The sequence below is a fragment of the Sminthopsis crassicaudata genome, chromosome 1 (assembly GCF_048593235.1).
Source record: "Sminthopsis crassicaudata isolate SCR6 chromosome 1, ASM4859323v1, whole genome shotgun sequence".
NCBI classification, from domain to species: Eukaryota; Metazoa; Chordata; class Mammalia; order Dasyuromorphia; family Dasyuridae; genus Sminthopsis; species Sminthopsis crassicaudata.
This window is the reverse complement of record NC_133617.1, coordinates 34511371-34534085: the sequence shown is the minus strand read 5'-3', so window position 1 is coordinate 34534085 and position 22715 is coordinate 34511371. Positions and strand designations below refer to the sequence as shown.

At 38.7% G+C, this 22715-nt stretch overlaps 1 protein-coding gene across 1 annotated transcript in view; it reads right to left on the bottom strand.

Moving 5' to 3' along the window:
* The window catches only part of DNAH10 (dynein axonemal heavy chain 10), a 154198-nt gene that overhangs the window by 117357 nt on the left and 14126 nt on the right, over window positions 1-22715 (bottom strand). Inside the window, 6 exon segments of the mRNA XM_074299213.1 lie at window positions 796-1026; window positions 2338-2495; window positions 9517-9730; window positions 11937-12052; window positions 20459-20567; window positions 22499-22584. Of these exon segments, the coding sequence (XP_074155314.1) occupies window positions 796-1026; window positions 2338-2495; window positions 9517-9730; window positions 11937-12052; window positions 20459-20567; window positions 22499-22584 (914 nt within the window).

The following is a 22715-nucleotide window of genomic DNA, read 5'->3' as shown; positions in this document are numbered from 1 at the left end:
TGACAAGGCACCTGAGACACAAAAGATGAAATTTCCAAAGAGGGAATCGAGTCCCTGTAAAAGAAGCCAATGGAACTAATGTCAGAAGTATGCTCAGAGGTCTTGGAACACAGCAGCCAGACCATTAGGGTAGCAAGCAAAAACACCAGGACTCAACTTCTACCTCGGACAGTTACCTGCTGTGTGATCAAGTATAGGTCACTATATCCCTTCAGGAGGAAAACAGTCAAAATAATTAATACCTGCAGTTCCTACTTTAGAAGATGGTTAATACAATAGCATTTCTCTCTCTCACTCTCTTTCTCTCTCATATTTCCATGTAATAATATATTTCTATATAATATATTCATATGTAATATAATTTAATATAATGTGCATATAACATGATCTACAATAAAATAATATGTAACCTATTACATAATAATTATTTTATTTAATTATAATAACTTATAATTGTTTACTACATATTTATTACATAAAACTATGTTATATAATTATATAATAGCATTTATAGATAGCTTAAAACTTAAAGTTTTATTTATTGTGCCATTTGATGCTTATAATAAACCTGGGAGGTAGGTGCTAATGTTATCCCCATTTTACATATGAGGACATTGAGGCAGATACAGTTAAGTGACTTGCTCAGGGTCACATATCCAGAAAGTACATCTTCCTGACTCCAGGATCAACAATCCATACACTGCATTCCCCAGCTGACTCAAATGAGACAATGAGATCACAGAGCAATGACTAGGGTCAAAGCTGTTTGACCCTGACACTGGCCACTAGTAGTACCTTGAAATGGCGTTCAACGGTAGAGAGGAACCGAACATTGTCTGAAGCTTCCACGTGATACTTATATAAATCGTTCAACAGGGGCTGCAGGTTGGCCAGAAGCATGGAGTCGGCCTCCTTCATAACTTCTATGATTTTTCTCACCACTGGGAGCTTGGTCTGCTCATGGAGAGCACTGAAGGTGGCAGTTCTCTCCCTCCAGAATTCTATTTCTGCCAATGGGCCGTGACCCTAAGGACAAGAGCAGAGGTGAAGATGTATGTCATAAAAACAATCTCTTTCGGCCCATCTGGAAGAGAAGGTGGGAAAAGGATAAGTTCTCAGGATCTTGGTAAGCTGCTAAAAACGATGTCAAAATTAAGTTCCTGAGGGATGAAAAGGAGGAGCTATCAGGTCTGATGATTCCTCTGCAGGCTTCATTCTGGAGCAGAAGCTAGAACTGAAGCTTCCAAGCCTCTGAAACCAGAGCTCCCTGGCCAGCTTATGGCGGCCCCTGTTGCTCAGACCCAACCTCGGGTAAAGAACCTGCATAGCTCAGCCTCAGATAAGGACAGGCAAAGCCCTGGGTCAGAACACTTTAGAAGCCAGCCGGAACTGTCCCTGAGATCCTGAAATAACCACACACAAAATATTACAAGAAAGCATCCAGAGGATCATCCCAGACCTTGCCTCCAGAAGTACAGCCAAGCACAGCCTTTGGAGCTGTAAGGGGCCCGAGTGGCTGTCTGGTGTGACCTCTTCGTTTTACAGATGAGGAAACTGAGGCACAGAGAATTAAATGACTTTCCAGGACCACATAGCTAATAAATAACCAAGGCTGCAGGTAGACAGGGAACCTAGCTGAAGTCAGGAAGTAGGTTGAAAGAACATGCAGACAAAAAAAAAAAAAAACAAAAAAAAAAAAACATCCCACCGTATAGAAATCCCACTCTACATCTCCAGAGTGTAAATGCCAGATAAGAAATATTAAAGCCCAGCATTCAGATATGGCAGGGGAGATCTGCTTTCTCTGGGAGGGAAATAAGCATTTATATAGTATCTACTATGCATTGGTCATATGGACTATTTTTGCCCGACCCACGGCAGAGCCTTTGGAGCTCGTATTGGTCTGATCAGCCACAGTCAGACACACTGTAACTCGATTGGAACATAATGAAGTTATTCTGGTCCTCTTCACAAAAGCAGGATAACAACCACTACGTGTAGCCATTGTGCTAAGCTTTTAACAATCATTACCTCATTTGATCCTCACAACAACCGTCATTATTCCTATTTTACAGAGGAAGAAACTGAGGCAGGTCAAGGTTAAGTGCCTTGCCCAGAGTCACAGAGTTAGTGTTTGAGGCAGGATTTGGACTTGGCTCTCTATCCATCAGCAATAGCTGCCTCTCTCAGGCCCATAGTAGCAACAAAGGCAGATCTAATCTGAGTTCAGGAGGCAATGTGATGTAGGGAAATGAGGAGCAGGGTTCAAGCCTCACTTTGGAGGTTGAGAGCTGCTTCTCAGGGACCAGGCTTCTCAGAAATTTTTATGCGGATTACCTGAGGGGTCTTCTTCAACTGTCCATCTATGGCCGAGGAGATCTGATTCAACCAATTGATCACACATTGTTCCAAGATATCCACTGCTTCTGGGTCAGCGGCAATCTCCCACACTTCCCTGTCCAGGCTAATCACCGGCATCTCCAACTTAATTTCTCCTGTTGGGGGCAAAAATCAGTTAGGGCCAGCCACAGCATTAGCAAGGAGGTTAATTAGCTTAACAGTTAATTGAGTGGTGGATAAGATTCTGGGTTCCTAATCTCCCCACTGCTCACCCTGGATATTTATTAGCAATGTGAGCTTAGGAAAGTCCTTTAATTCCCTGTCAAGGGAGAAGGAATATATTTAGGAATAGCATGTAAAAAATGATGTAACCCTAAGGGAAACTGACCTATCCATTCTTTGGGGTGAGGGAACTGCAACAGCCAGCCAGCATAAAATTTGTCTCCTACTGTACCTAGTACTCCCTCTTCCCATCAGAAGGACGGAGTCCACTTCTAGCCAGAAATTTCCAAATCCTCTGGACTTTTTCAGTAAAATTTCTTTGTTACCCGACTTTTGGAATCAGTTGATTTCTAACAAAACTTAGTAAATATGTTGGTTAGTTTCTCAGAACTATGGGGATTTTTATTCTTTCTTACAAATGTAGCATTTTACAGGGAGAGAACACTACTGATAAGAATATAAGGGGACTATGTAGCCCTCATATCCTATAACATAAGATGTGCCTTGCCCTCCAACTCTAGATATAGAATTTTTTTTGGAGGGGGGCGGAATATGGTGGAGCAATTCAAATCCAGAAAGCCTTCCTCTTCCCACTCCAACCAGAATACATTTCTCTCCTTGGAACCTTAATAACCCTGGAGGTTTTTTCCCCTCTTCCTTATAGTATACATTATAATGTATCTCGTGTTTTCATTTGGTCCAGAACTGTGACTTCCTCAGTATGAGAGATTCCTGACATAGAAACTGTTACTACAGATTCAGACTGTCAAATCTTCATTTTACCTGCTCCCCTCCCCACCTCAGTTTCTTTTCCAATATTGTCTTCTTCCATCGGATTTTAAAATCCACCAAGGAAGGTAATTTTTTTGTCCTAACTAGTATCTCCAGTGTTTAGCATAATGTCTGCTAATGCACTTAATTGTTTGACTGGTTGTTGTCCTTCCTTCTCAAAGAGGACCAGAATGACATTGCTATGTGAGAACTGAGTTGCAGTGTGTCTGACTGTAGCTGATCAGACCAGTGCTCAGGATGCTCTGCCACAGGTCGGACACAAATGGTCCCTATGAACATTTCGGTGGCTTCTTTAATTTTGTGCATCTCGAGTTTCCTTTGGGCTAGTCCAATTCTGTTTTGCTCATAGAGTACAGTAGTCCCTTCTCTGATGAGGACACACCGAGCTGGCCCATCCTGTGCCAGTGTCTCCCATGTCACACAATCAATTGTAAAGTTCTTAAGAGACACCTTGAGAATGCTCTTATATCATTTTTTCTGAGCATCTTGTGAGAGCTTTCCCTGTGTAAGTTCTTCATAAAACCACCTTTTTGGTGAGCATATATTTGGCATTTGAACAATGTGACTGGTCCAACGGAGTTGTGCTCTCTATGGTAGAGCTAGAATGCCTGGCAGTTTAGCTCAAGAAAAACCTCAGGGTCTGATATCTTATCCTGCCAGTGATATTCAGAATCTTAAGAAAATTCAAATAGAAGTGATTCTATTTCCCGGCATGATACTGGTATAGAGTTCAAGTTTCACAAGCATAAAACAATGAGGTCAGCACAATGACTCTATAGACCTTCAGTTTAGTGCTCAGTCCAAAACTCTCCTCTCCCACATTTTCCTTCAGAGCTTCCCAAACACAAAACTAGCTCTGGCAATGTATCAACCTCATTATCAATGTGAACCTTCCTGGAAAGTACACTGCCAAGATAAATGAACTTATCCATGGCATTCAAAACTTCTCCATTTGCTGTAACCAATGGTTCCATATATGGATGGCGTGGTGCCGGCTGATGGAGTATCTATGTTTTCCTGGTGGTGTTAGGCCAAAATCAGTACAAGCATCAGACAATCGTTCCATACTTTGTAGCAATTCAATTTTGGAAGTGATATGGAATGCACCATCATCTGCAAACAAAAAATCACGTACCAACATTCCCTCTACTTTAGTTTTGACTTGTAGACTTTTCAAGTTGAAGAATTGATTATAGGTGCAGTAGCTGACTTTGATGCCATGTTTATCTTCACAGAAAGCATTTGACTGAAAATATCATTTCCATTCACTTTACTTTTTTTTTTACTTTTTTTTATTAATTTTTATAATTATAACATTTTTGACAGTACATATGCATAGGTAATTTTTTTACAACATTATCCCTTGTACTCCCTTCTGTTCCGAATTTTTCCCCTCCTTCCCTCCACCACCTCCCTTAGATGGCAGGCATTCCCATACATATTAAATATCTTATAGTATATCCTAGGTTCAATATATATGTGCAGAACCGAATTTTGTTGTTGTTGTTGCAAAGGAAGAATTGTATTTGGAAGGTAAAAATAATATGGGAAGAAAAAAAAATCCTCACAGTTTACACTTGTTTCCCAGTATTCCTTTTCTGGATGTAGCTGATTCTGTCCATCATTGATCAATTGGAATTGGATTAGCTCTTCTCTATGTTGAAGATATCCACTTCCATCAGAATGCATCCTCATACAGTATCATTGTTGAAGTGTATAATGATCTCCTAGTTCTGCTCATTTCACTCAGCATCAGTTGATATAAGTCTCTCCAAGCCTCTCTGTATTCCTCCTGTTGGTCATTTCTTACAGAACAATAATATTCCATAACATTCATATACCATAATTTACCCAACCATTCTCCAACTGATGGACATCCATTCATTTTCCAGTTTCTAGCCATTACAAAAAGGGCTGCCACAAACATTTTGGCACATACAGGTCCCTTTCCCTTCTTTAGTATCTCCTTGGGATATAATCCCAGTAGTAGCGCTGCTGGGTCAAAGGGTATGCACATTTTGATAACTTTTTGAGCATAATTCCAGATTGCTCTCCAGAATGGTTGGATTCTTTCACAACTCCACCAACAATGCATCAGTGTCCCAGTTTTCCCACATGCCCTCCAACATTCATGATTATTTGTTCCTGTCATCTTAGCCAATCTGACAGGTGTGTAGTGGTATCTCAGAGTTGTCTTAATTTGCATTTCTCTGATCAATAATGATTTGGAACACTCTTTCATATGAGTGGAAATAGTTTTAATTTCATCATCTGAAAATTGTCCATTCATATCCTTTGACCATTTATCAATTGGAGAATGGCTTGATTTCTTATAAATTAAAGTCAATTCTCTGTATATTTTGGAGATGAGGCCTTTATCAGAACCTTTAACTGTAAAAATGTTTTTCCAATTTGTTACTTCCCTTCTAATCTTGTTTGCATTAGTTTTGTTTGTGCAGAAACTTTTTAATTTGGTGTAATCAAAATGTTCTATTTTGTGATCAATAATGGTCTCTAGTTCTCCCTTGGACACAAATTCCTTCCTCCTCCACAAGTCTGAGAGGTAAACTATCCTATCTTCCTCTAATTTATTTATGATCTCGTTCTTTATGCCTAAATCTTGGACCCATTTTAATCTTATCTTAGTATGTGGTGTTAAATGTGGGTCCATGCCTAGTTTCTGCCATTGCACTTTACTTTTGATGGAATTGAATGCTGCCTTCTTAGATATAGATGAACTATCCTGCTGGTACAATCTGTGGAGTTCTTGTTTTTCACTTCACAGCTTCTGAATCTCCCCTTCATTTTCATCAAATAAGTATTGATATTTGTGAATGTTCTGACTTAGATGAGCAAATGCAGTGCTATACACCAAATCTCTGAAAGCTAGCCACTCCTTTTCTGCTCCATTGTTGCTGGCTGTATGTTGGCTCAACTTAGCACTCCGAGTTAGCAACAAACTGTTCCCTCTGAGAGAAGTGCTGTGATCTGTTGACATTAATTCTCCTTGTAGTCTTTTTGCCTTGGAGCCACCACTTTTGTTGCAGGCAAATATTCAGTTTGGAGAAATAAGTCTATGATCAGTCCAGCACTCTGCACCACACATTGCCTTGATCACTCTCACCTCCTATCTCTTCTTCTTACAATCACAGAGTCTATTAAATGTCAGTATTGCTGCAGGGATGCATCCATGAAGTCTTATTGCATTTAGGTAAATGGAATACAGTGTTGGTGATGAGAAAGTCGCCCAAATTTTCAATAGTAAGTGACCATTGCTGTCGTTATTCCCAATTCCATTCCTCCCAAGGACTCCCCACCATGTCTGGGAGTCTGAGCCTACTCTAGCATTATAGTCACCCAGAATTATAATTTTATCCTCTTTTGGCACATTGTTGATAAGGGTCTCCAGGTCTTCATAAAATTTTTCTTTGACTTTATCAGGGTTTATCATGGCAGGAGCATAGAAACTGATGATAGTGGCCTTTGCTTCCAAGTGGCAATTGTATTGTCATGAGCCTGTCACTCACTTTTTTGGAAGGCATATAATCTTGTTGACTAGATTAGTTTTGATTGCAAGATTCGCACCAGCTAAATGGCACTCCCCTTCACTGCAGACACTTCAGAAAACCTTGAGTCCAGCTCCAATTTCAGTAAGCTGGCCTTCATTTGCCAGCCTTGTTTCATTCAGGGCTGTGATTTGGATGCAATACCTGTTGAGTTCTCCTACAGAAAAAGCTATTCTTCTTTCATGTCTACTGGATTTTGTGTTGTCTGTTAGTGTGTATATATTCCATTTCCCAATTGTGAACAGAATCAGCTTTGCATGAGTTTTTGCATGCTTTTTAGTGTCTTGATTACAAGGTGGGATCTCCACCTGCCTTGGTATTCAGACCAAAGTTGTGTAAAAAGACAGTTTTTAGAGCCCCTTCCTCACACCTGGAGGGGAATCAGTGTGAAACTTAAAAGGCTGATTAGACACCCACAGGGCTGTCGAATCCCATTGCTGCTTCCAGTGAGAAGATAATCCAAAGGCCTTGACTACACTTGTGTGTGCAGGGGAATGACTACAGCTCCCAGTTTATCTGCACTTACGGCTTCATCTCTCATAAAATAGATGGCAATGTCTTCTGATTTGTAGATAAATTGGATTTTAAGTAAGGCAGAGTTGCCCGAAGTCATCAGGTTCACTCTCTCTTCCAGAGCCATCACTGTCCAGTGGCAGGAGACACTGACCATGCTCTGAGTGCTCCACAACACCTGCTTCACTGCCTTCATGGCTATTGGAACAAACTATTCTCATCAGGAGACACTTAATAAATGTTTACTGACCAACATAAGAGCTTTTCCGATCTCTAGTGCTTAATGAGTGCCTTGCCCTAATCCCATCTGAAATCATTGTGTATGGTTTGCATTGACTTCCCTGTTCACATGTTGTTTCCTCTTGGTAGAATATAAACTCTGAGAGCAGGGCCTTATACATAGGGAAACACTTAATAAATGCTTTCTGACTGAATGAATGAACATTATATTAAAAGGAGGTAATCCCCCTGGACAAGGATTCCCGATCCGATGAAAATTAATGGGAAAACTAGAAAGCAGTTTGGCAGAAATTAGGTTTACACAGTATTTTCCTTTTCTTCCTAAACCTGGACAGTACCAATGCCATGCCATGAATTGCTTCCATGTGAATTGTTTCAGGAAGATTCTGAAGATCAGTTGGCAGGATAAGATAGCAGTCACTGAGGTCCTTTCTCAGACTAAATTGCCCAGCAATCCAACTCTACTACAGAGAGCACGAACTCCATTGGGCTGGCTATGTTGTTCAAATGTCAAATGTATGCTCACCAAAAAATGTATGTATTTTATGGAGAACTCACACAGAGCAAGTGCTCATTGATGGTGAGAAAAAATGATACAAGGACACTCTCAAGGTATCTCTTAAGAACTTTAGAATCAATTGTATGACATAGGAGATACTGGCACAGGAACCCCCAGCATGGCGTGTTGTGCTCTATGAACAAAACAGAATTGAAGTAGCCCAAAGGAAACCCAAAATACACAAAATTATAGAAGCTACCCCAAATGTTTATATGGACTATTTGCCAAGCTTGTGTTGGTCTGATGAGCTACAGTTGGACAACTGTAACTCAATTCTAACAACTCTAACAAAGAGATGTCATTTACTACAAAAAGGCCCAAAGTTATGAAGAACCAATCATAAAAAGAAACATCATAAATACAAGAGGAGAATGAGATGAAATATTGCTTACAGACATGGGGAGGGGAACAATTCCTAAGCAAACAAAGGACAGTCAGTATTCAAGGAGCTATCAGAACACTCAGACAATAATGCATTCTGGATGGGGCTAGGAATTGGTCCAGCCATTCTAGAAGGAAACTTGTGACCTCCTAAAAAGTGACTTAAATGACCATACCAGAGATCTCAATTCTAGGCATATACATCAAGGAGATCAAAATTAGAAAGAAAAAGTCCCACACATCCTAAAATATTCCCAGCAGCACTTTTTTTGTAACAGCATAGATCTTCAAATAAACTAAATATCAATTAGGAAGTATTTAAGCAAAATGTGGTACATGAATGGAATATTTCCATGTCATAAGAAAGGATGAATACAAGGAATTCATCCCAATAGGAGAAGATATATATATAAACTGATGCAAAAGTAAAGGAAGCAGACTAAGAGGAAAAAATAGACACCTTGACTAGAGGTGTAAATGGAAAGGAAAAAAAAGGGAAAGAATTTTTTTTTAAAAAAGGGAAAGAAAAAATAAATTTTATAATGTGTAATTATAATGACCTCACTTAACCCTGGAGAAGAAACAAGAAAATATGCGTCCTTCCCTTTGGAGCTGAAATGGAGGATTTTCTGGAATGTTGCATATACTTCCAGATGCAATTAGTATGGTTTTTTTAGTTTTGTTCAACTGTTTTATTCTTTTCTTTTTTAACCTTTGTTATTAGGGAAGGGTGGCTAGCCAGGGAAGTGGGGAAGAATATATTCTGAAATGAATATAATGTAAAGAGGCAGAGAGAAAGAGGAATGATTCCTCCAAACCTAACTGGGGGTACTCCTGCACTAATTTGTCTCAGATGATGCATTCATTTTTCAGAGAGAAAACACACACACACACACCCTTCACCTTCCAGTTGCTGTATGGTTCTCCGAATATTGTTGGTGAATTTCTGCATGTTCATTAGGAATTCATCCCGTATTAGCTGGATACTGTGATATTCTATTGTCTCTCCTGGCAGTTTCTCCACAGCTCCCCCTCCAGGAGGTGTCACATCTCCTGAAATCAGGGGTGATGAAAAGTCCCCCCTGTGTTGATTGAAGGAGAGACCTGGCATAAACACCTGAAATGTCAATTGATTAGGCAAATTACACAGAGTTTGCTCATAACTATTTCCCTCACCTAATTATCTCCCGTTTTAAGTCTTTCCCTGAACAGGAAGCTTTCATGAGAATAAAGAGCAAGGTTCAATTAGAAGGCCCTGAATGGAAGGGGGCCTGGGCACTCCCTTCACATCTAAGCCTGTTCTCCCGGGAACATGATACACCAGATATCTCCAGGATCTTTCCCAAGTCTAAGTCTATGATCTTATGAATATTAATTGGAAGCACGACTATACATTAACTTCCCCAAATTAGCACCAGGCAGGAATGAATGTGAACTAGATTTAAAAGAAATTAGACTGATTCAAGATGTTAATAAAAATGAATCCTAGTCCCCTCCAAAATATGGTTCTCCCACAGGCTGTAGGGATATTAGAGGTCATCGAATCCAGCCCCTCTGTTTCACGATGAAGCACTGAAGCACAGATCTATGAAGTGACTCACACAGATAGTAAGTGAAATTGTAACTGAGGCCTTTTGACTCCGATACTTTTTATACATGAAGCACCTGTCTCCCAAGTGTGCAAAGCAGAATCCTCGGTGCTGTTGGCTTCTAGCTTGTCTTCCTGTCTCGTCTCCCTCCACTGGAATCCATCCTCCACAAGCTGCCAAAACATCATCTTTCATAGCTATCTGTCAAGCCACTTGTTTACCCATCATTGTCCAACAGACCACCAGTCAAGGACCAGAACAGCACAGGACTAGCCTGGTCTCACAACCTCTGACTCCAGATGACTAGGAAAGATATTTGGAGTGTTTGTTGTTTAATGTACTTTTCTGCTATTTCCTCTGAGTTTTTTTAAATAAAAATATCCCTTTTTAAACAACCAATAAGAATTTATCATACACCACTACGTGCCAGACATTGTGCACTGTGCAAACACAAAACAGTCCCTATTCTGAAGGAATTTCCAATCAATAGAAATAAAAATAAATACAAAAATAAACAAAAAACTTTCAGCAGCAGATTTTGGAAAAAAAAAAAAAAGAAAGGGAAAGATTCCTGGGAATTGGAAAAGTTCTCACAGCAGAGATGGCACTGAGCCAACCTTTGAAAGTGGTTAAGGATTCCAAGAGGCAGAAAGGGGAAAAGAGTGTCAGAGGCATGAAGGACGGCCTGTCAAAGACATGGCAATGGGAGAGAGAATGTCCTTTGAGGAACAGGAAGGAGACCAGTTAAGCTGGAATGTAGAGTGCATGACATAGGCTAATGTGTAACAAACCTGGAAAGGTATGATATAGTTAGCACAGATTGATTATGGAAAAGTGATTCAGAGATATGGGAAATGGAGGTGTGGAGTAATAATGGCACTGGGGAATGAGCCTAAGAGATCTTAAATGGCTGGAACTATCTAGGAATGGGATGTCAGCCTACAAATCGCAAGCCAGTGATTCCAAAATAATCTGGAGGACAATCTTTCTCCCTAGTGCATAGTCTTGAGACAGACATAGGTGAAAGCATTTCCTAAAAGTCCCAGATTATGGCAATGTCTGGATTGTGGCAGAAGATTCAATAGTGATGGGGTCTTTTTAAAAAAAAAAAGTTGTGTACAGGGATAGCTAAGTGGTACAGTGGATAGTCTATCCGCTGAATTGCAGAGAATCCGATTTCTACTCTGGTCTCAGATATGTCATTCTGGGCAAATCACATAATCCTGATTTTCTCTCCCAAAAAATTTGTTAAGCATTACAATATCACACCATTTGATGTAAAGCAGTAACAAAGAAGGTTCTGTGAATTACAACAGATACAATCCTGTCTTTATGATCAGAGTTGCCATGGAAAGAGAGAAGTAGGTAATTTAGGTGCCTCATCTTAAATCTTAGGAAAGCACAGTTATAAAGTAGAAAAAGTGTTGAATTTATAGTGAGAGGATCCCAGCTCTTCTATTGGCTATGAGTATGAACTTGGACCAGTCCCTTAATATGCCTCAGTTTTCTCATCTGAAAAATGACAAGTTTGGATATTCACTAGATGGCTTCTAGAATCTTTTGTTGTTGTTGTTTTATTGTTCTTTCCATTTACATTGATAAAGTCATTGTGTAAATTGTTAAAAAAAATCACATCATTAAAAAAATCAAAACTTGGAAAGCATTACAATATAATACCATCAAAAAAATTAAAACTTAGAAAACGACAATAGGAGGATATTCATCCTTACTTACATGAACCAAAATGTGCTTAAGCATGCGTAGAATGTGTCCATTAAGAATCCCATACTCTAGTCTTTCTGGCATGAGTTCCATAGCTTCATTCATATCATTAGCTTCATTAATTGTCTCTGAATGGGACAGATTTTTTTTAAAATGAGATCGCTAAAAAGAATGGCAAATAACTAACATTTTCACAATATCAGTATTCTTTTTTCTTCTTCCTAAACAGACGCATAATAACCTTAAAGGGCAAGATTAATTAAAAAAAAAAAAGATAGAGCCAATATTCTCTGAGCACACTAACAACTCGAGGTCTTGAAATAAAACTCTGGCTCTGTTATTAGTTAGCAAGTTCACATATAAGCAAAACAGGCAGAGCTATACCAAAGTATCCAACATAAAAGTTTAGGTTGAAAGCAATGAATTGAAAAACAGGGACAGAAATCCTCTGGGAGTGGCAAGAACTGTTTGATTAATGCTTAACTTTGGGGCCATCACTGAAATAACATCTGTGCTGCCTTTTTTCCCCTCAATTCGTTTCTATAGACTATAAGCTGGCAAATTGACTTTGACTCTTGTAGAAATTCTAGAACACGTTATTAAAGGGATGATTAATGAACTTTTAACAACAATAATATAACAATTATCTAGTGAGGCACCATGGTATAATAGATAAAGGGCTGGCCTTGTAATCAGAAAAAAAACCCAAGTTCAAATCTTGCTTCTAAACTCAATGCTGCATGACCCTGGCCTGGTCACCCAGAGTGCCCCCCTGGGCATCTTTTTAATATTTTAGGTTGCAGAGCAAGAATCAATAGTCATTATAAAAGGATGTTTTCTTATTGAGAGCTCCAAAGTCTGGTAGAAAATGCCAACAATTCACTTTTTTTTTTTTTTTTTTTTTTTGCTGAGGCAATTGGGGTTAAGTGCCAACTAGGAAGTGTTAAGTGTCTGAGGCTGGATTTGAACTCAGGTCCTCCTGACTTTAGGGCCAGCACTCTAGCTATTTTACATCTAGCTGCCTCCCACGGCCTTCTTTTCTTTTACAAGGCAATTAACTGGGGAATGCAATATATACAATACAATACATAGATTTCTGCAAAGTGTTTCACACAGGGTCTCTTAGATTATTCTTGTGGAAAAGATGGAGAGATGTAGACTTGATAACAGGTAGATTCAAATAAGGTTGAGTGGCTGGACAAGAGCAGAAATCACTGATGGCTGACCACCAATTTAAAGGCCTCCAAGGGAGTGCTCCAAGAATCTGTAATTAACCTTATACCATTATCAAAGATTTGAATAAAAGCATAAATGGCACCATTTATCAGATTTGCACATGGCACAAAGCTGGTCTGGACAGTAATGCAGTGATCAGGTGTCAAGATTTGAAAAAAAATTTTAATAAATTGGAATATTGGGGTTGAATTAAATAATTATATAATAATAGAGATTTTTTTTTAACTTGGGTTCCAAAAATTGACTTTACAAGTAAAAGATGAAGCACAGCTAGACAGCCAAATTTTCCCTGAAATAGAGCTGATGATTATTAACGTGCCTGAATGTCCAATGTGAGTCCACACTGTGACAGGACAACCAAAAATGGAAATGGGATCTTGGGGGCAGGGACGACTTCTGAGAATGAAGAAGGTAATATTGGATTCTTCGGTGATCAGGCTACAGCTGAGGGGTTGAGCTCTGGACATCAGAATTTCATGATGCAGATAAGCTACAGCAGGACTGGAGGAAGACAACCAGGATAAGCATTCCAAAGAAGAACGCACCTTAGGGAACTGAGGGGGAAAATTGGGGGAGGAGATACGAACTTTGACTTCAAGACTGTACTATGGAAAATGGGTTGGACTTGTTCTGTTTAGCCTTCAAAGACAGAACCAGGAGCAATGGAGGAAAGTTAACAGGCAGATCTAAAAACAGACCTGCATGGGCTTTTTCAGGAGGTAGTGAGCTCCCCATCAGTACGGTATTCAAGCAAAGGCTAATCATAAGATGTGCTGGAAAGGGGTTAAGGATTGGACTAGATGGTTACTGAGGTCTCTTTGAACTCAGAAATTCTATGAACACAACATTCTGGGATTTCTCCTTTACAGCCAAATTCCTGCTCCATGCTAGCTCTCTCATTCTACTGATATGTGTGGGTACATATGTGTGTATATATGTATACACAATACATATATACACTTTATATCTTCAGCTATAGATATAGATGCATCCTCTTATCTTCTCTTACACTCCAACATCATATCACCAAATGTCCTATCAGACATTTTTTATTAGAGGTTTTTTATCTTTTCTCTCTTTTTGCTAGTTTCCCTAATTTGTGTTGAAGTACTCTTCTGCCTTCAAGGTTCACTATCTCAGAGTCATCCTCAGCTCCTCTCTTTCTTTCACACTCTGATTTAATTAATTGCCAAGTATTGTTGATCATACCTCCATGCCTTCTCTTTCACACATATTCTTCTCTTTCATTTGTATATATTTTAGTCTACTTATAAATACATGTTTGTTTCCACAAATAAAACATAAGCTGCTTGAGAGCAGGAGCTATTTCGTTTTGGGGTTTCATCTGATTAATCTAAGTTTGGGATTCACATTCACTGGCATAGTCTTAAAGGGAGTCGGCACAAGTTTATTGCTGCTCAGAATCTCAATTTAAATAAGACATATGGGAAGAAAAAAGTCAAAGCATAAAAGTAATATACAATTAACAAACTCAGTGGGCAGCCATTACAATGAAGACATTATTAACAAACAAATAAACAACATACAATATACATCATCACTACACTGAAGAAGTACCAACATCTGAATTCTTTGACTGGAAGGACCCGGGATCACAGCTATTCAGTCTTGAGTAGGAGCCACTGTTAGGCAAGCCATATCTTCAAAATCCTTTCCACTAAGGGATTTTTATAGGCTAAGAACAAAGAAGGCACTATGCTAAGTATTCTCATTTGATACATGACTCTTGAGATGTAGCAGCCTCCCATGCTCCATCACAAGAAGCACACCAACGATGCCCATCAATTGGAGAATGGCTGAACAAAGCAAAACAAACTGAACCAGGAATACATTCTACACAGCAAGAATGTGCAATGATCTACTATGAAAGGCTCAGTTCTTCTCAGTAGTTCAGTGATACAAAGCAATCCTAATAGATTTTGGACAGAAAATGCCACTGCATCCAGAAAAATAACTATGAAAATTGAACACAAATCAATATATTCTATGTTCACTTCTTTTTTCTGTTTTTTTTTAATCTCTCCCATGGCTTTTTCCTTTTGCTCTGATTTTTCTCTCCCAATGTGATTCATAAACCAATATGTATTAAAAATAAATAAACTTACTACAATAAAAAAAAGCAGTCCACCAAAAAGAATATTTGTTCATTCCTTTAAGAGAGTTATGTTTACTCCAGACACTGGCCAGGTTTTTGGGGTAAACACATGCCTGCAATAAAGGATGCTTATTAATTAAGGTACCAGAAGGATAGCTGACCATTTTTGTGTGCTTCCCTGGCATTCCATCAGATAACTGAAAGTGTGTTCTCATGTTCTTAGCAAAACAAAAATTACACAAAAGACATGGCTGGGACTTACTTAAGATTCCTTGTTCACTAGGATTCCTAACAGGTTTGTATTCTCAGCCCCTAGCACCATGCTTGGCATATGGTAGGCATTTAATGTTTATGTAACCTTGAACAAGAGCATGGTAGGGAGGGGAGACCCTATATCAATTAAATCACAGGAACTAGTGGGGAAAAAACAGAGCACTGTAAAAGAAACCAAAAGGAGGTGATGGTCCCACCAGACACACTGGTCAAGCCACATCCAGATGATTACATATATCCCTAGGAACCATACTGTAGGAAGAATGGGAAGAGTCCATAAAAGGACAGCTAGGATGGTGAAAGGAAGGGAAAGGGGAAAAGCATGTATCTAACACCTATGATGTCCCAGGCACTGTGCTAAACACTTTTCAAATATTATCTCCATTGAAAACTAGGACACTAATACATTGTTGGTGGAGTTGAACTGATCCAACCATTCTGGAGAGCAATTTGGAACTATGTCCAAAGGCTATAAAACTGTGCATGATCCAGCAGTATCTCTACTGGGTCTGAATCCCAAAGAGATCATAAAGAAGGGAAAGGAACCTACATGTGCAAAAGTGTTTGTGGCAGCCCTTTTTGTAGTGGTAAGAAACTGGAAACTGAGTGGATGCCCATCAGTTGGGGAATGGCTGATAAGTTATGTTTTATAAATGTTATGGAATATTATTGTTCTGTAAGAAATGATGAGCAGGATGATTTTGGAAAAATCTGTAAAAACTTATATGAACCAGTGATGAGTGAAATGAGGAGAACCAGGAGATCATTTATTGTAGCGAGCTGTCGTCTCTAGAAGCTGCCGGATCACTCTCTGGGAAGAGATCTGCTGTGTCTTCTACTCAAATCTCTCTGACAGATTCTTCTTCCTGTAACGAACCGTTGTCTCCAGGCAGTTGCTGTTAACTCTTGTCCAGAGAAGTGACTTCCCTTCCTGCAGAGAGCCCCGTCAAGCCTGATGCAATGCAGAGTCTTCTTCTTGAATCCTGGCTCTGAATCTCCTCCAGCTCTTATCCTTCTCCAGGCCGATCTGCTCTCTGGGCCCAGTGCTGTCTCTTTTATCCTCCCAGAGAATGGGCATGTGATAATGCAAGGGCTTCTGGGAAGAACCACCCCAGCCAATGAGCTTGCCCCCTCTATCAAGTCAACCTGAGTTCTCACCTTGTAATTATCCAGACAACCTGAATTCTCACCTTGTCACTGTCCAGACAACCCGAGTTCTCACCTAGTAATCCTAACAATTTATACATAGTAACAAGATTACTATGGGATGATCATCTATGATGGACTTGGCTCTTCTCAACAATGCAGTGATTCAAGGCAGTTCCAATAGACTTGGGGTAGAAAATATCAGTCACATCCAGAGAGAAGACTATGGAGACTGAATGTGGATCAATGCATAGTATTTTCACCTTTTGTTCTTGTTGTTTGCTTGGTTTTTTCCCTTTCTCATGATTTTTCCCTTTTGATCTGATCTTTTTTGCACAACATAATAAATATGGAAAGTTGTTTAAAATAATGCATATGTTTTAACTTATATCAGATTGCTTGCTGTCTTGAGAAGAGGGGAGTTAAGGGAGGAAAGGAGGAAAATTTGTAAGGTTTTACAAAAGTGAATGTTGAAAACTATCTTTACATGTATTTGGAAAAATAAATTTCTATTGTCATATTATCTCCATCGATTCTCACAACCATCCTGGGTAGAAGGCAGACAAAGATTACATGACCACTGACAGGGAAACAAAGCTAGTATCTAGGGAAGGATTTGAACTTGGAGCTTTCTGACTCTAGGTCTAGAGCCCTACCCATTGGTCCATGTCCTATGAAGAGCACAGAAGCAGCATTTGAGGATGTTTATCCTAGAGAAAGGAACATTAAGAGGGACATGGTAGCATTGTTTCCAAGTAGAGTCATCCCTTTAAAACAGGGAATGAACTTCTTTTGCTTACACTGTTCCAAAGGAGCAATGAGAAATGTACAAAGAGGGAAATTTACCTTTCCCATATGGAAAAAATTTCTGATAATGAGAATTACTTCAAAGTAGCCTGGGCAGCCATGAGAGGCAGGGGCATCTCTTCAGCAGAGATCCTCAAGCCAAAGCTGGGTGGCTCCTGTCGGGGTCTCTGAAAAGGAGGTAGACTCTTTTTTAGGCTCAGGATGGAACCTCCTGAGATCCTGGATGTCTGTGAATGAGTTCTCTGAACTCTTGTATTTATTGAACTTTATTTTATGTTTGTGGCAACCCTTCTTGTAGTGGCAAGAAACTGGAAACTGAGTGGATGTCCATCAGCTGGAAAATGGCTGAATAAATTATGGTATATCAATGTTATGGAATATTATTGTTCTGTAAGAAACGATCAGCAGGATGAATACAGAGAGGCCTGGAGACACTTATAAAAACTGATGCTAAGTGAAATGAGAAGAACCAGGAAATCATTGTACACAGCAACAAGATTTTACAATGATCAATTCTGATGCTCATGGCTCTTTTCAACAATGAGATGATTCAAACCATTTCCAATAATCTTGTGATGAAAAGAGCCATCTGAGAGTGATTCACAACATAACATTCTCGCTCTTTCTGTTGTTGTTGCTTGCATTTTGTTTTCTTTCTCATTTTTTTTCCTTTTTGATCTGATTTTTCTTGTGTCACGAGATAACTGTACAAATATGTATACATATATTGTATTTAACATATATTTTAACATACTTAACATGTATTGGACTACCTGTCATCTAGAGGAGGAGGTAGGGGGGAAGGAGGAGAAAACTTAGAGCACAGGGTTTTGCAAGGGTCAATGTTGAAAAATTACCTATATATTTGTTTTGCAAATAAAAAGCTTTAATAGAAAAAAATTCAAATAAAAAAAAGAACTTTATTTTATCAGAAAATGGTAACTCAACACTACTACGAGTCTGGCACCATGCTTCATATAATAAAAGATATAGAAATGGGCACAGCTCAAGTCCTACCTTCTGTAATGGAATATTATTGCTTTGTAAGAAATGACCAGCAGGAGGAATACAGAGAGGTTTGGAAAGACTTACATCAACTGATGCTGAGTGAAATGAATAGAACCAGAAGATCGCTGTACACTTTAATGCTGTATGAGGATGTATTCTGATGGAAGTGGATATCTTCAACATAGAGAAGATCCAACTCACTTCCAGTTGATCAATGATGGACAGAAACAATTATACCCAGAGAAGAAACACTGAGAAGTGAATGTAAATTGTTAGCACTACTGTCTATCTACCCAGGTTACTTATACCTTCGGAATCTAATACTTAATGTGCAACAAGAAAATGGTATTTACACACATATATTGTATCTAGGTTATATTGTAACACATGTAAAATGTATGGAATTGCCTGTCATTAAGGGGAGGGAGTAGAGGGAGGGAGGGGATAATTTGGAAAAATTAATACAAGGGATAATGTTATTAAAAAAATTACTCATGCATATATACTGTCAAAAAATGTATAATTATAAAATAAAATTTAAAAAAGACACTAAAACTCAGAGAGGAAGAAAGTAAACTTGAGAAAAATAAAAAGTCCTACCTTCTACAGGAAGTCTTTCCCAATTCCCCTTCATAATAGTGTTTTCCCTATGTTGATTATTTCCAGTTTTTCCCTGTATGTAGCTTGTTTGTACCTAGTTGTTTCTATGTCATCTCTTCCATTAAACTGTGAGTTTCTTGCAAAATTTAATCAAACACACCAAATGAGTTTTGAAAAAATTAAAGACTGGCATAGGAAAAGTATGCCTCTCAAAGTGGAGGTTAATTTTAAGTGAGCTAAGTTCCATCTTATAAAAATAATTAATTTAATAATCTTCCTAGAAAGATTGCTAGAAAATATAATTTGACCCACGAATGTACATCTTTTGTTGGGCAGAAACAACAGTTAAAGCATTTTAAATATTTTGATTTATTTGAACAATTTATTTGGCCTTATTAAGAACTAATTTTGCCATAGGTAGTCATGAGAGGGGAGGGAAGGTGAATCATTTAAATGAAAATTTATATGTGAAATTGATTTGAATTGGGGGAGTGTTGTATATATATCAGACAATGTTCTAAACTCTCCAACTATACAAATAGCTAAGAAGATGCTTAACATCATTACAACCAGCTAAAGCTGAAAGAGGTTTCAGTTTAATTAACATAACTTATATAATTATGAGTGAGAAATAGTTTAACAGTAGGTCACATAACAAATTTAATGACAATAAATTTATTGGGAAATGAATTAGGGGTTTGGAAGACTACTCCATTTGTCAAATCATGATTGAATCATAACCATAGGTTGGGTAGGCAAAAATAAACAAAAGCATTCTTTGGAAATCAATTGATCATATGGAATTTACAACAGAGAGTATTAAATATGTTTTGTTTTTTGTAAATTGTGTCCTACACGTCTTTTTTTTTCTTTTGGAGAATTTTTTGTTAAGGACTTCCCAGCAAAACATTGTAAAAGGATTAGGAAACTACAATGTCCCAGAGGGCAAAGGAGGCGAGTTTCAAGGGACAGATAGGCAACACTGTCAAAGTTGCAGACAGATGGAGGAGGAGAAAGTCGAACAAAATATTGTTGAATTTTGGAGAGGAACATAAATCTCTGAAACAAAAACTTCAGGGAAGTGACAGGAATGAAAATCAGACAATCATATATTAAGAAGGGACAACGACAGGAAGTAGAAGCAATAGGAAGGAGAGAAAATAAAAATAATAAAAGAATTGACATATGATCTCCACCACTATGGCAAAGTCTGACTACATGAATAGTCAGAAGCAAAATTTCACCCAAGAATGCTCCTATTGAATAGAATTTGTTCTCAACTTTGCAAACATTTTTCACAGTGTAGTGAAACAAATTAATTGTAGGAAACAAATTAAAATATGCATACCTTGTGTATTTCTGAGAAAGAAAATGATATGTTCATCTATAAATTCTGGGGGAATAATATTATAAGACATTTGAAGATACATTTTGTCAACCATCTGCTTGACGAATTTCTGAAACACAGGAAACATGACATAGAAATATATATATCGCTTGTACCATTCATGAAAAAAAAAAGTGAAACAACTTCAGAAAGACTGGTGATATTTTCTGGTGCCCAAACCCCAGCAACATGAGTAGTTCTAGCTATCAGGTTGGCTGTGAATTCAAAGCCTGATCTTCCTGTTAGTTTGTTAACTGGTTGCCTTCTAAAAGAAATTTTCCTGGCTAGTAGGAGGGAATGTTTTCCTAGGTCAACTCTGCCATCTCACCTGGCATTGATCCCCACTCATCCTGAGCCAATCTTGCCTGCAACAGCATACTCATAAAGCTTAATGAGTCTCAGAGGCCACTGGGTCCAATTTCCTTCCTTTTACAAGATGAGGGAACTGAGGCTCAGATGGGCATAAATCAATGTTTTCAAAAGTGAATGAAGGGGCAGCTTAATGGAGCAGTGGACAGAGCACCAGCCCTGGAAGAAGGAGAACCTGACTTCAAATGTGATACTTGACCTTTGGCAAGTCATTCAACCCCATTGCCTTGCACCCTCCAAAAAACATGAATCCTATTCTTCCCACTCTCCACAAGAGCCTTACCCAGTCACCCAGACTGTAAGGGTCAAAGTCAGGACTTCTACACTTTCACCACACAGGCCCCACCTAAAATGCTGTGGGCCTTCCTCAATTCTCCTTCCAAGAGGAGGGCCATGGAAGCAGATTTCAGATTAGATGTCACAGTCGTTGAGATAAAGGAATCCTACTCAAGAGGGAGGATGCCATTCAACAACACTTAGGATTAAAGGAGGACATGAAAAATACTTTGCAAATTTAAAACACAAGGTAAATGCTAATACAAAGCTACTACTGGAAAGTGAGATATATTAAGAACATCCCAAAATAATAATTAAGTACCCTAAAAAACTAAATAACATATGAAATCTTTAATGCTATTTAGATCACCCTTAATGTTATTAGAAAGGCAGTATGGGATATAAGATAAAGGCTTGCTCTTTATCTGAATTGACCCATCTGGCGGTGTGATCTTGGGCAAGTCACATAATCTCTCAGTGCCACAGACAATAAGACCCTAAGGTTGATAGAAGGATGTTTTTTCTTTAGGAGTTCTCTTTACCAATGAAATCACAAGACCAATAAATAAAAGCAAAATATTATTATTATTTTGTTCTTGTATCAGATTGTAAGTTTCTTGAGGGCAGGTACTTTTTCCTTTATATCCTCAGTGCTCAGATCAGAGATCAGCATATGTTGTTCAGTCATGTTCAGCTCTTCCAGCTATTTCTTGGCAAAGATTCTAGAATTGTTTGCTATTTCCTTATTCAGTGGATTAAGGCAAACACGAAGTATATGACTTAGCCAGAGTCACACAGTTAATAATAAATGTTTGAGGCTGTACTTGAACTCAAGCCTTCTTGACTCCATGCTCTATCCACTGTATCTTCCAGCTGCATCTATGCCATCTGGCATATAGTGGGAGCTAAATAAATGTTTAATGACTATTTATTGGCTATTCTTCTTATCTTCATTAGTATAATTATTGCATTTTCAGAAAACTTCATACAGAGTGGATATAGACCAACATTAATTTTTATTTTACTTCTGTCCTCCCCCTCCACTGAAATCTTCCTCTCATCCAGCACTGTGGAGGGCCATGGAAGACAGGCAAGTTCCAGCTGGCCCTCCCAGGAGAGCAAAAACACACCCAGATACCAACATTCACAGGAGGCACATCAAGCTAAACTCAGACTTATCACTCAGTTGTCTAGATGGTAATGAATTGTTTGTCCACGGCAACCCTTCCGGGCCAGGTTCTAGAGGGACCTCTCACCAGGGAAGAGAACCCCCACTCCCAGAGCATCTTGGTTCTTCCCAACACTGCCACGGCCCAGACTGACAGAGGGGCAGGAAAGGCATGAAGGGGGACTCACCTTGAGTGGGGGCTTTTCCATTATTGTATCTTGGTCTGTAGTATTCGTCTGAAGTGTCGAGTCACTTCTAGGGATTGACGGCTGGCCTGGAAAAACATCATGATAATGAAGAATTGGTCATGAAAAGTTGTTTTTCCACAATAACTACACAGGGCTATTTTATCTGGTAAAAGTTGTACATACAACAGTTTTAAAACTGTTTTTAACAGGTTTGAAA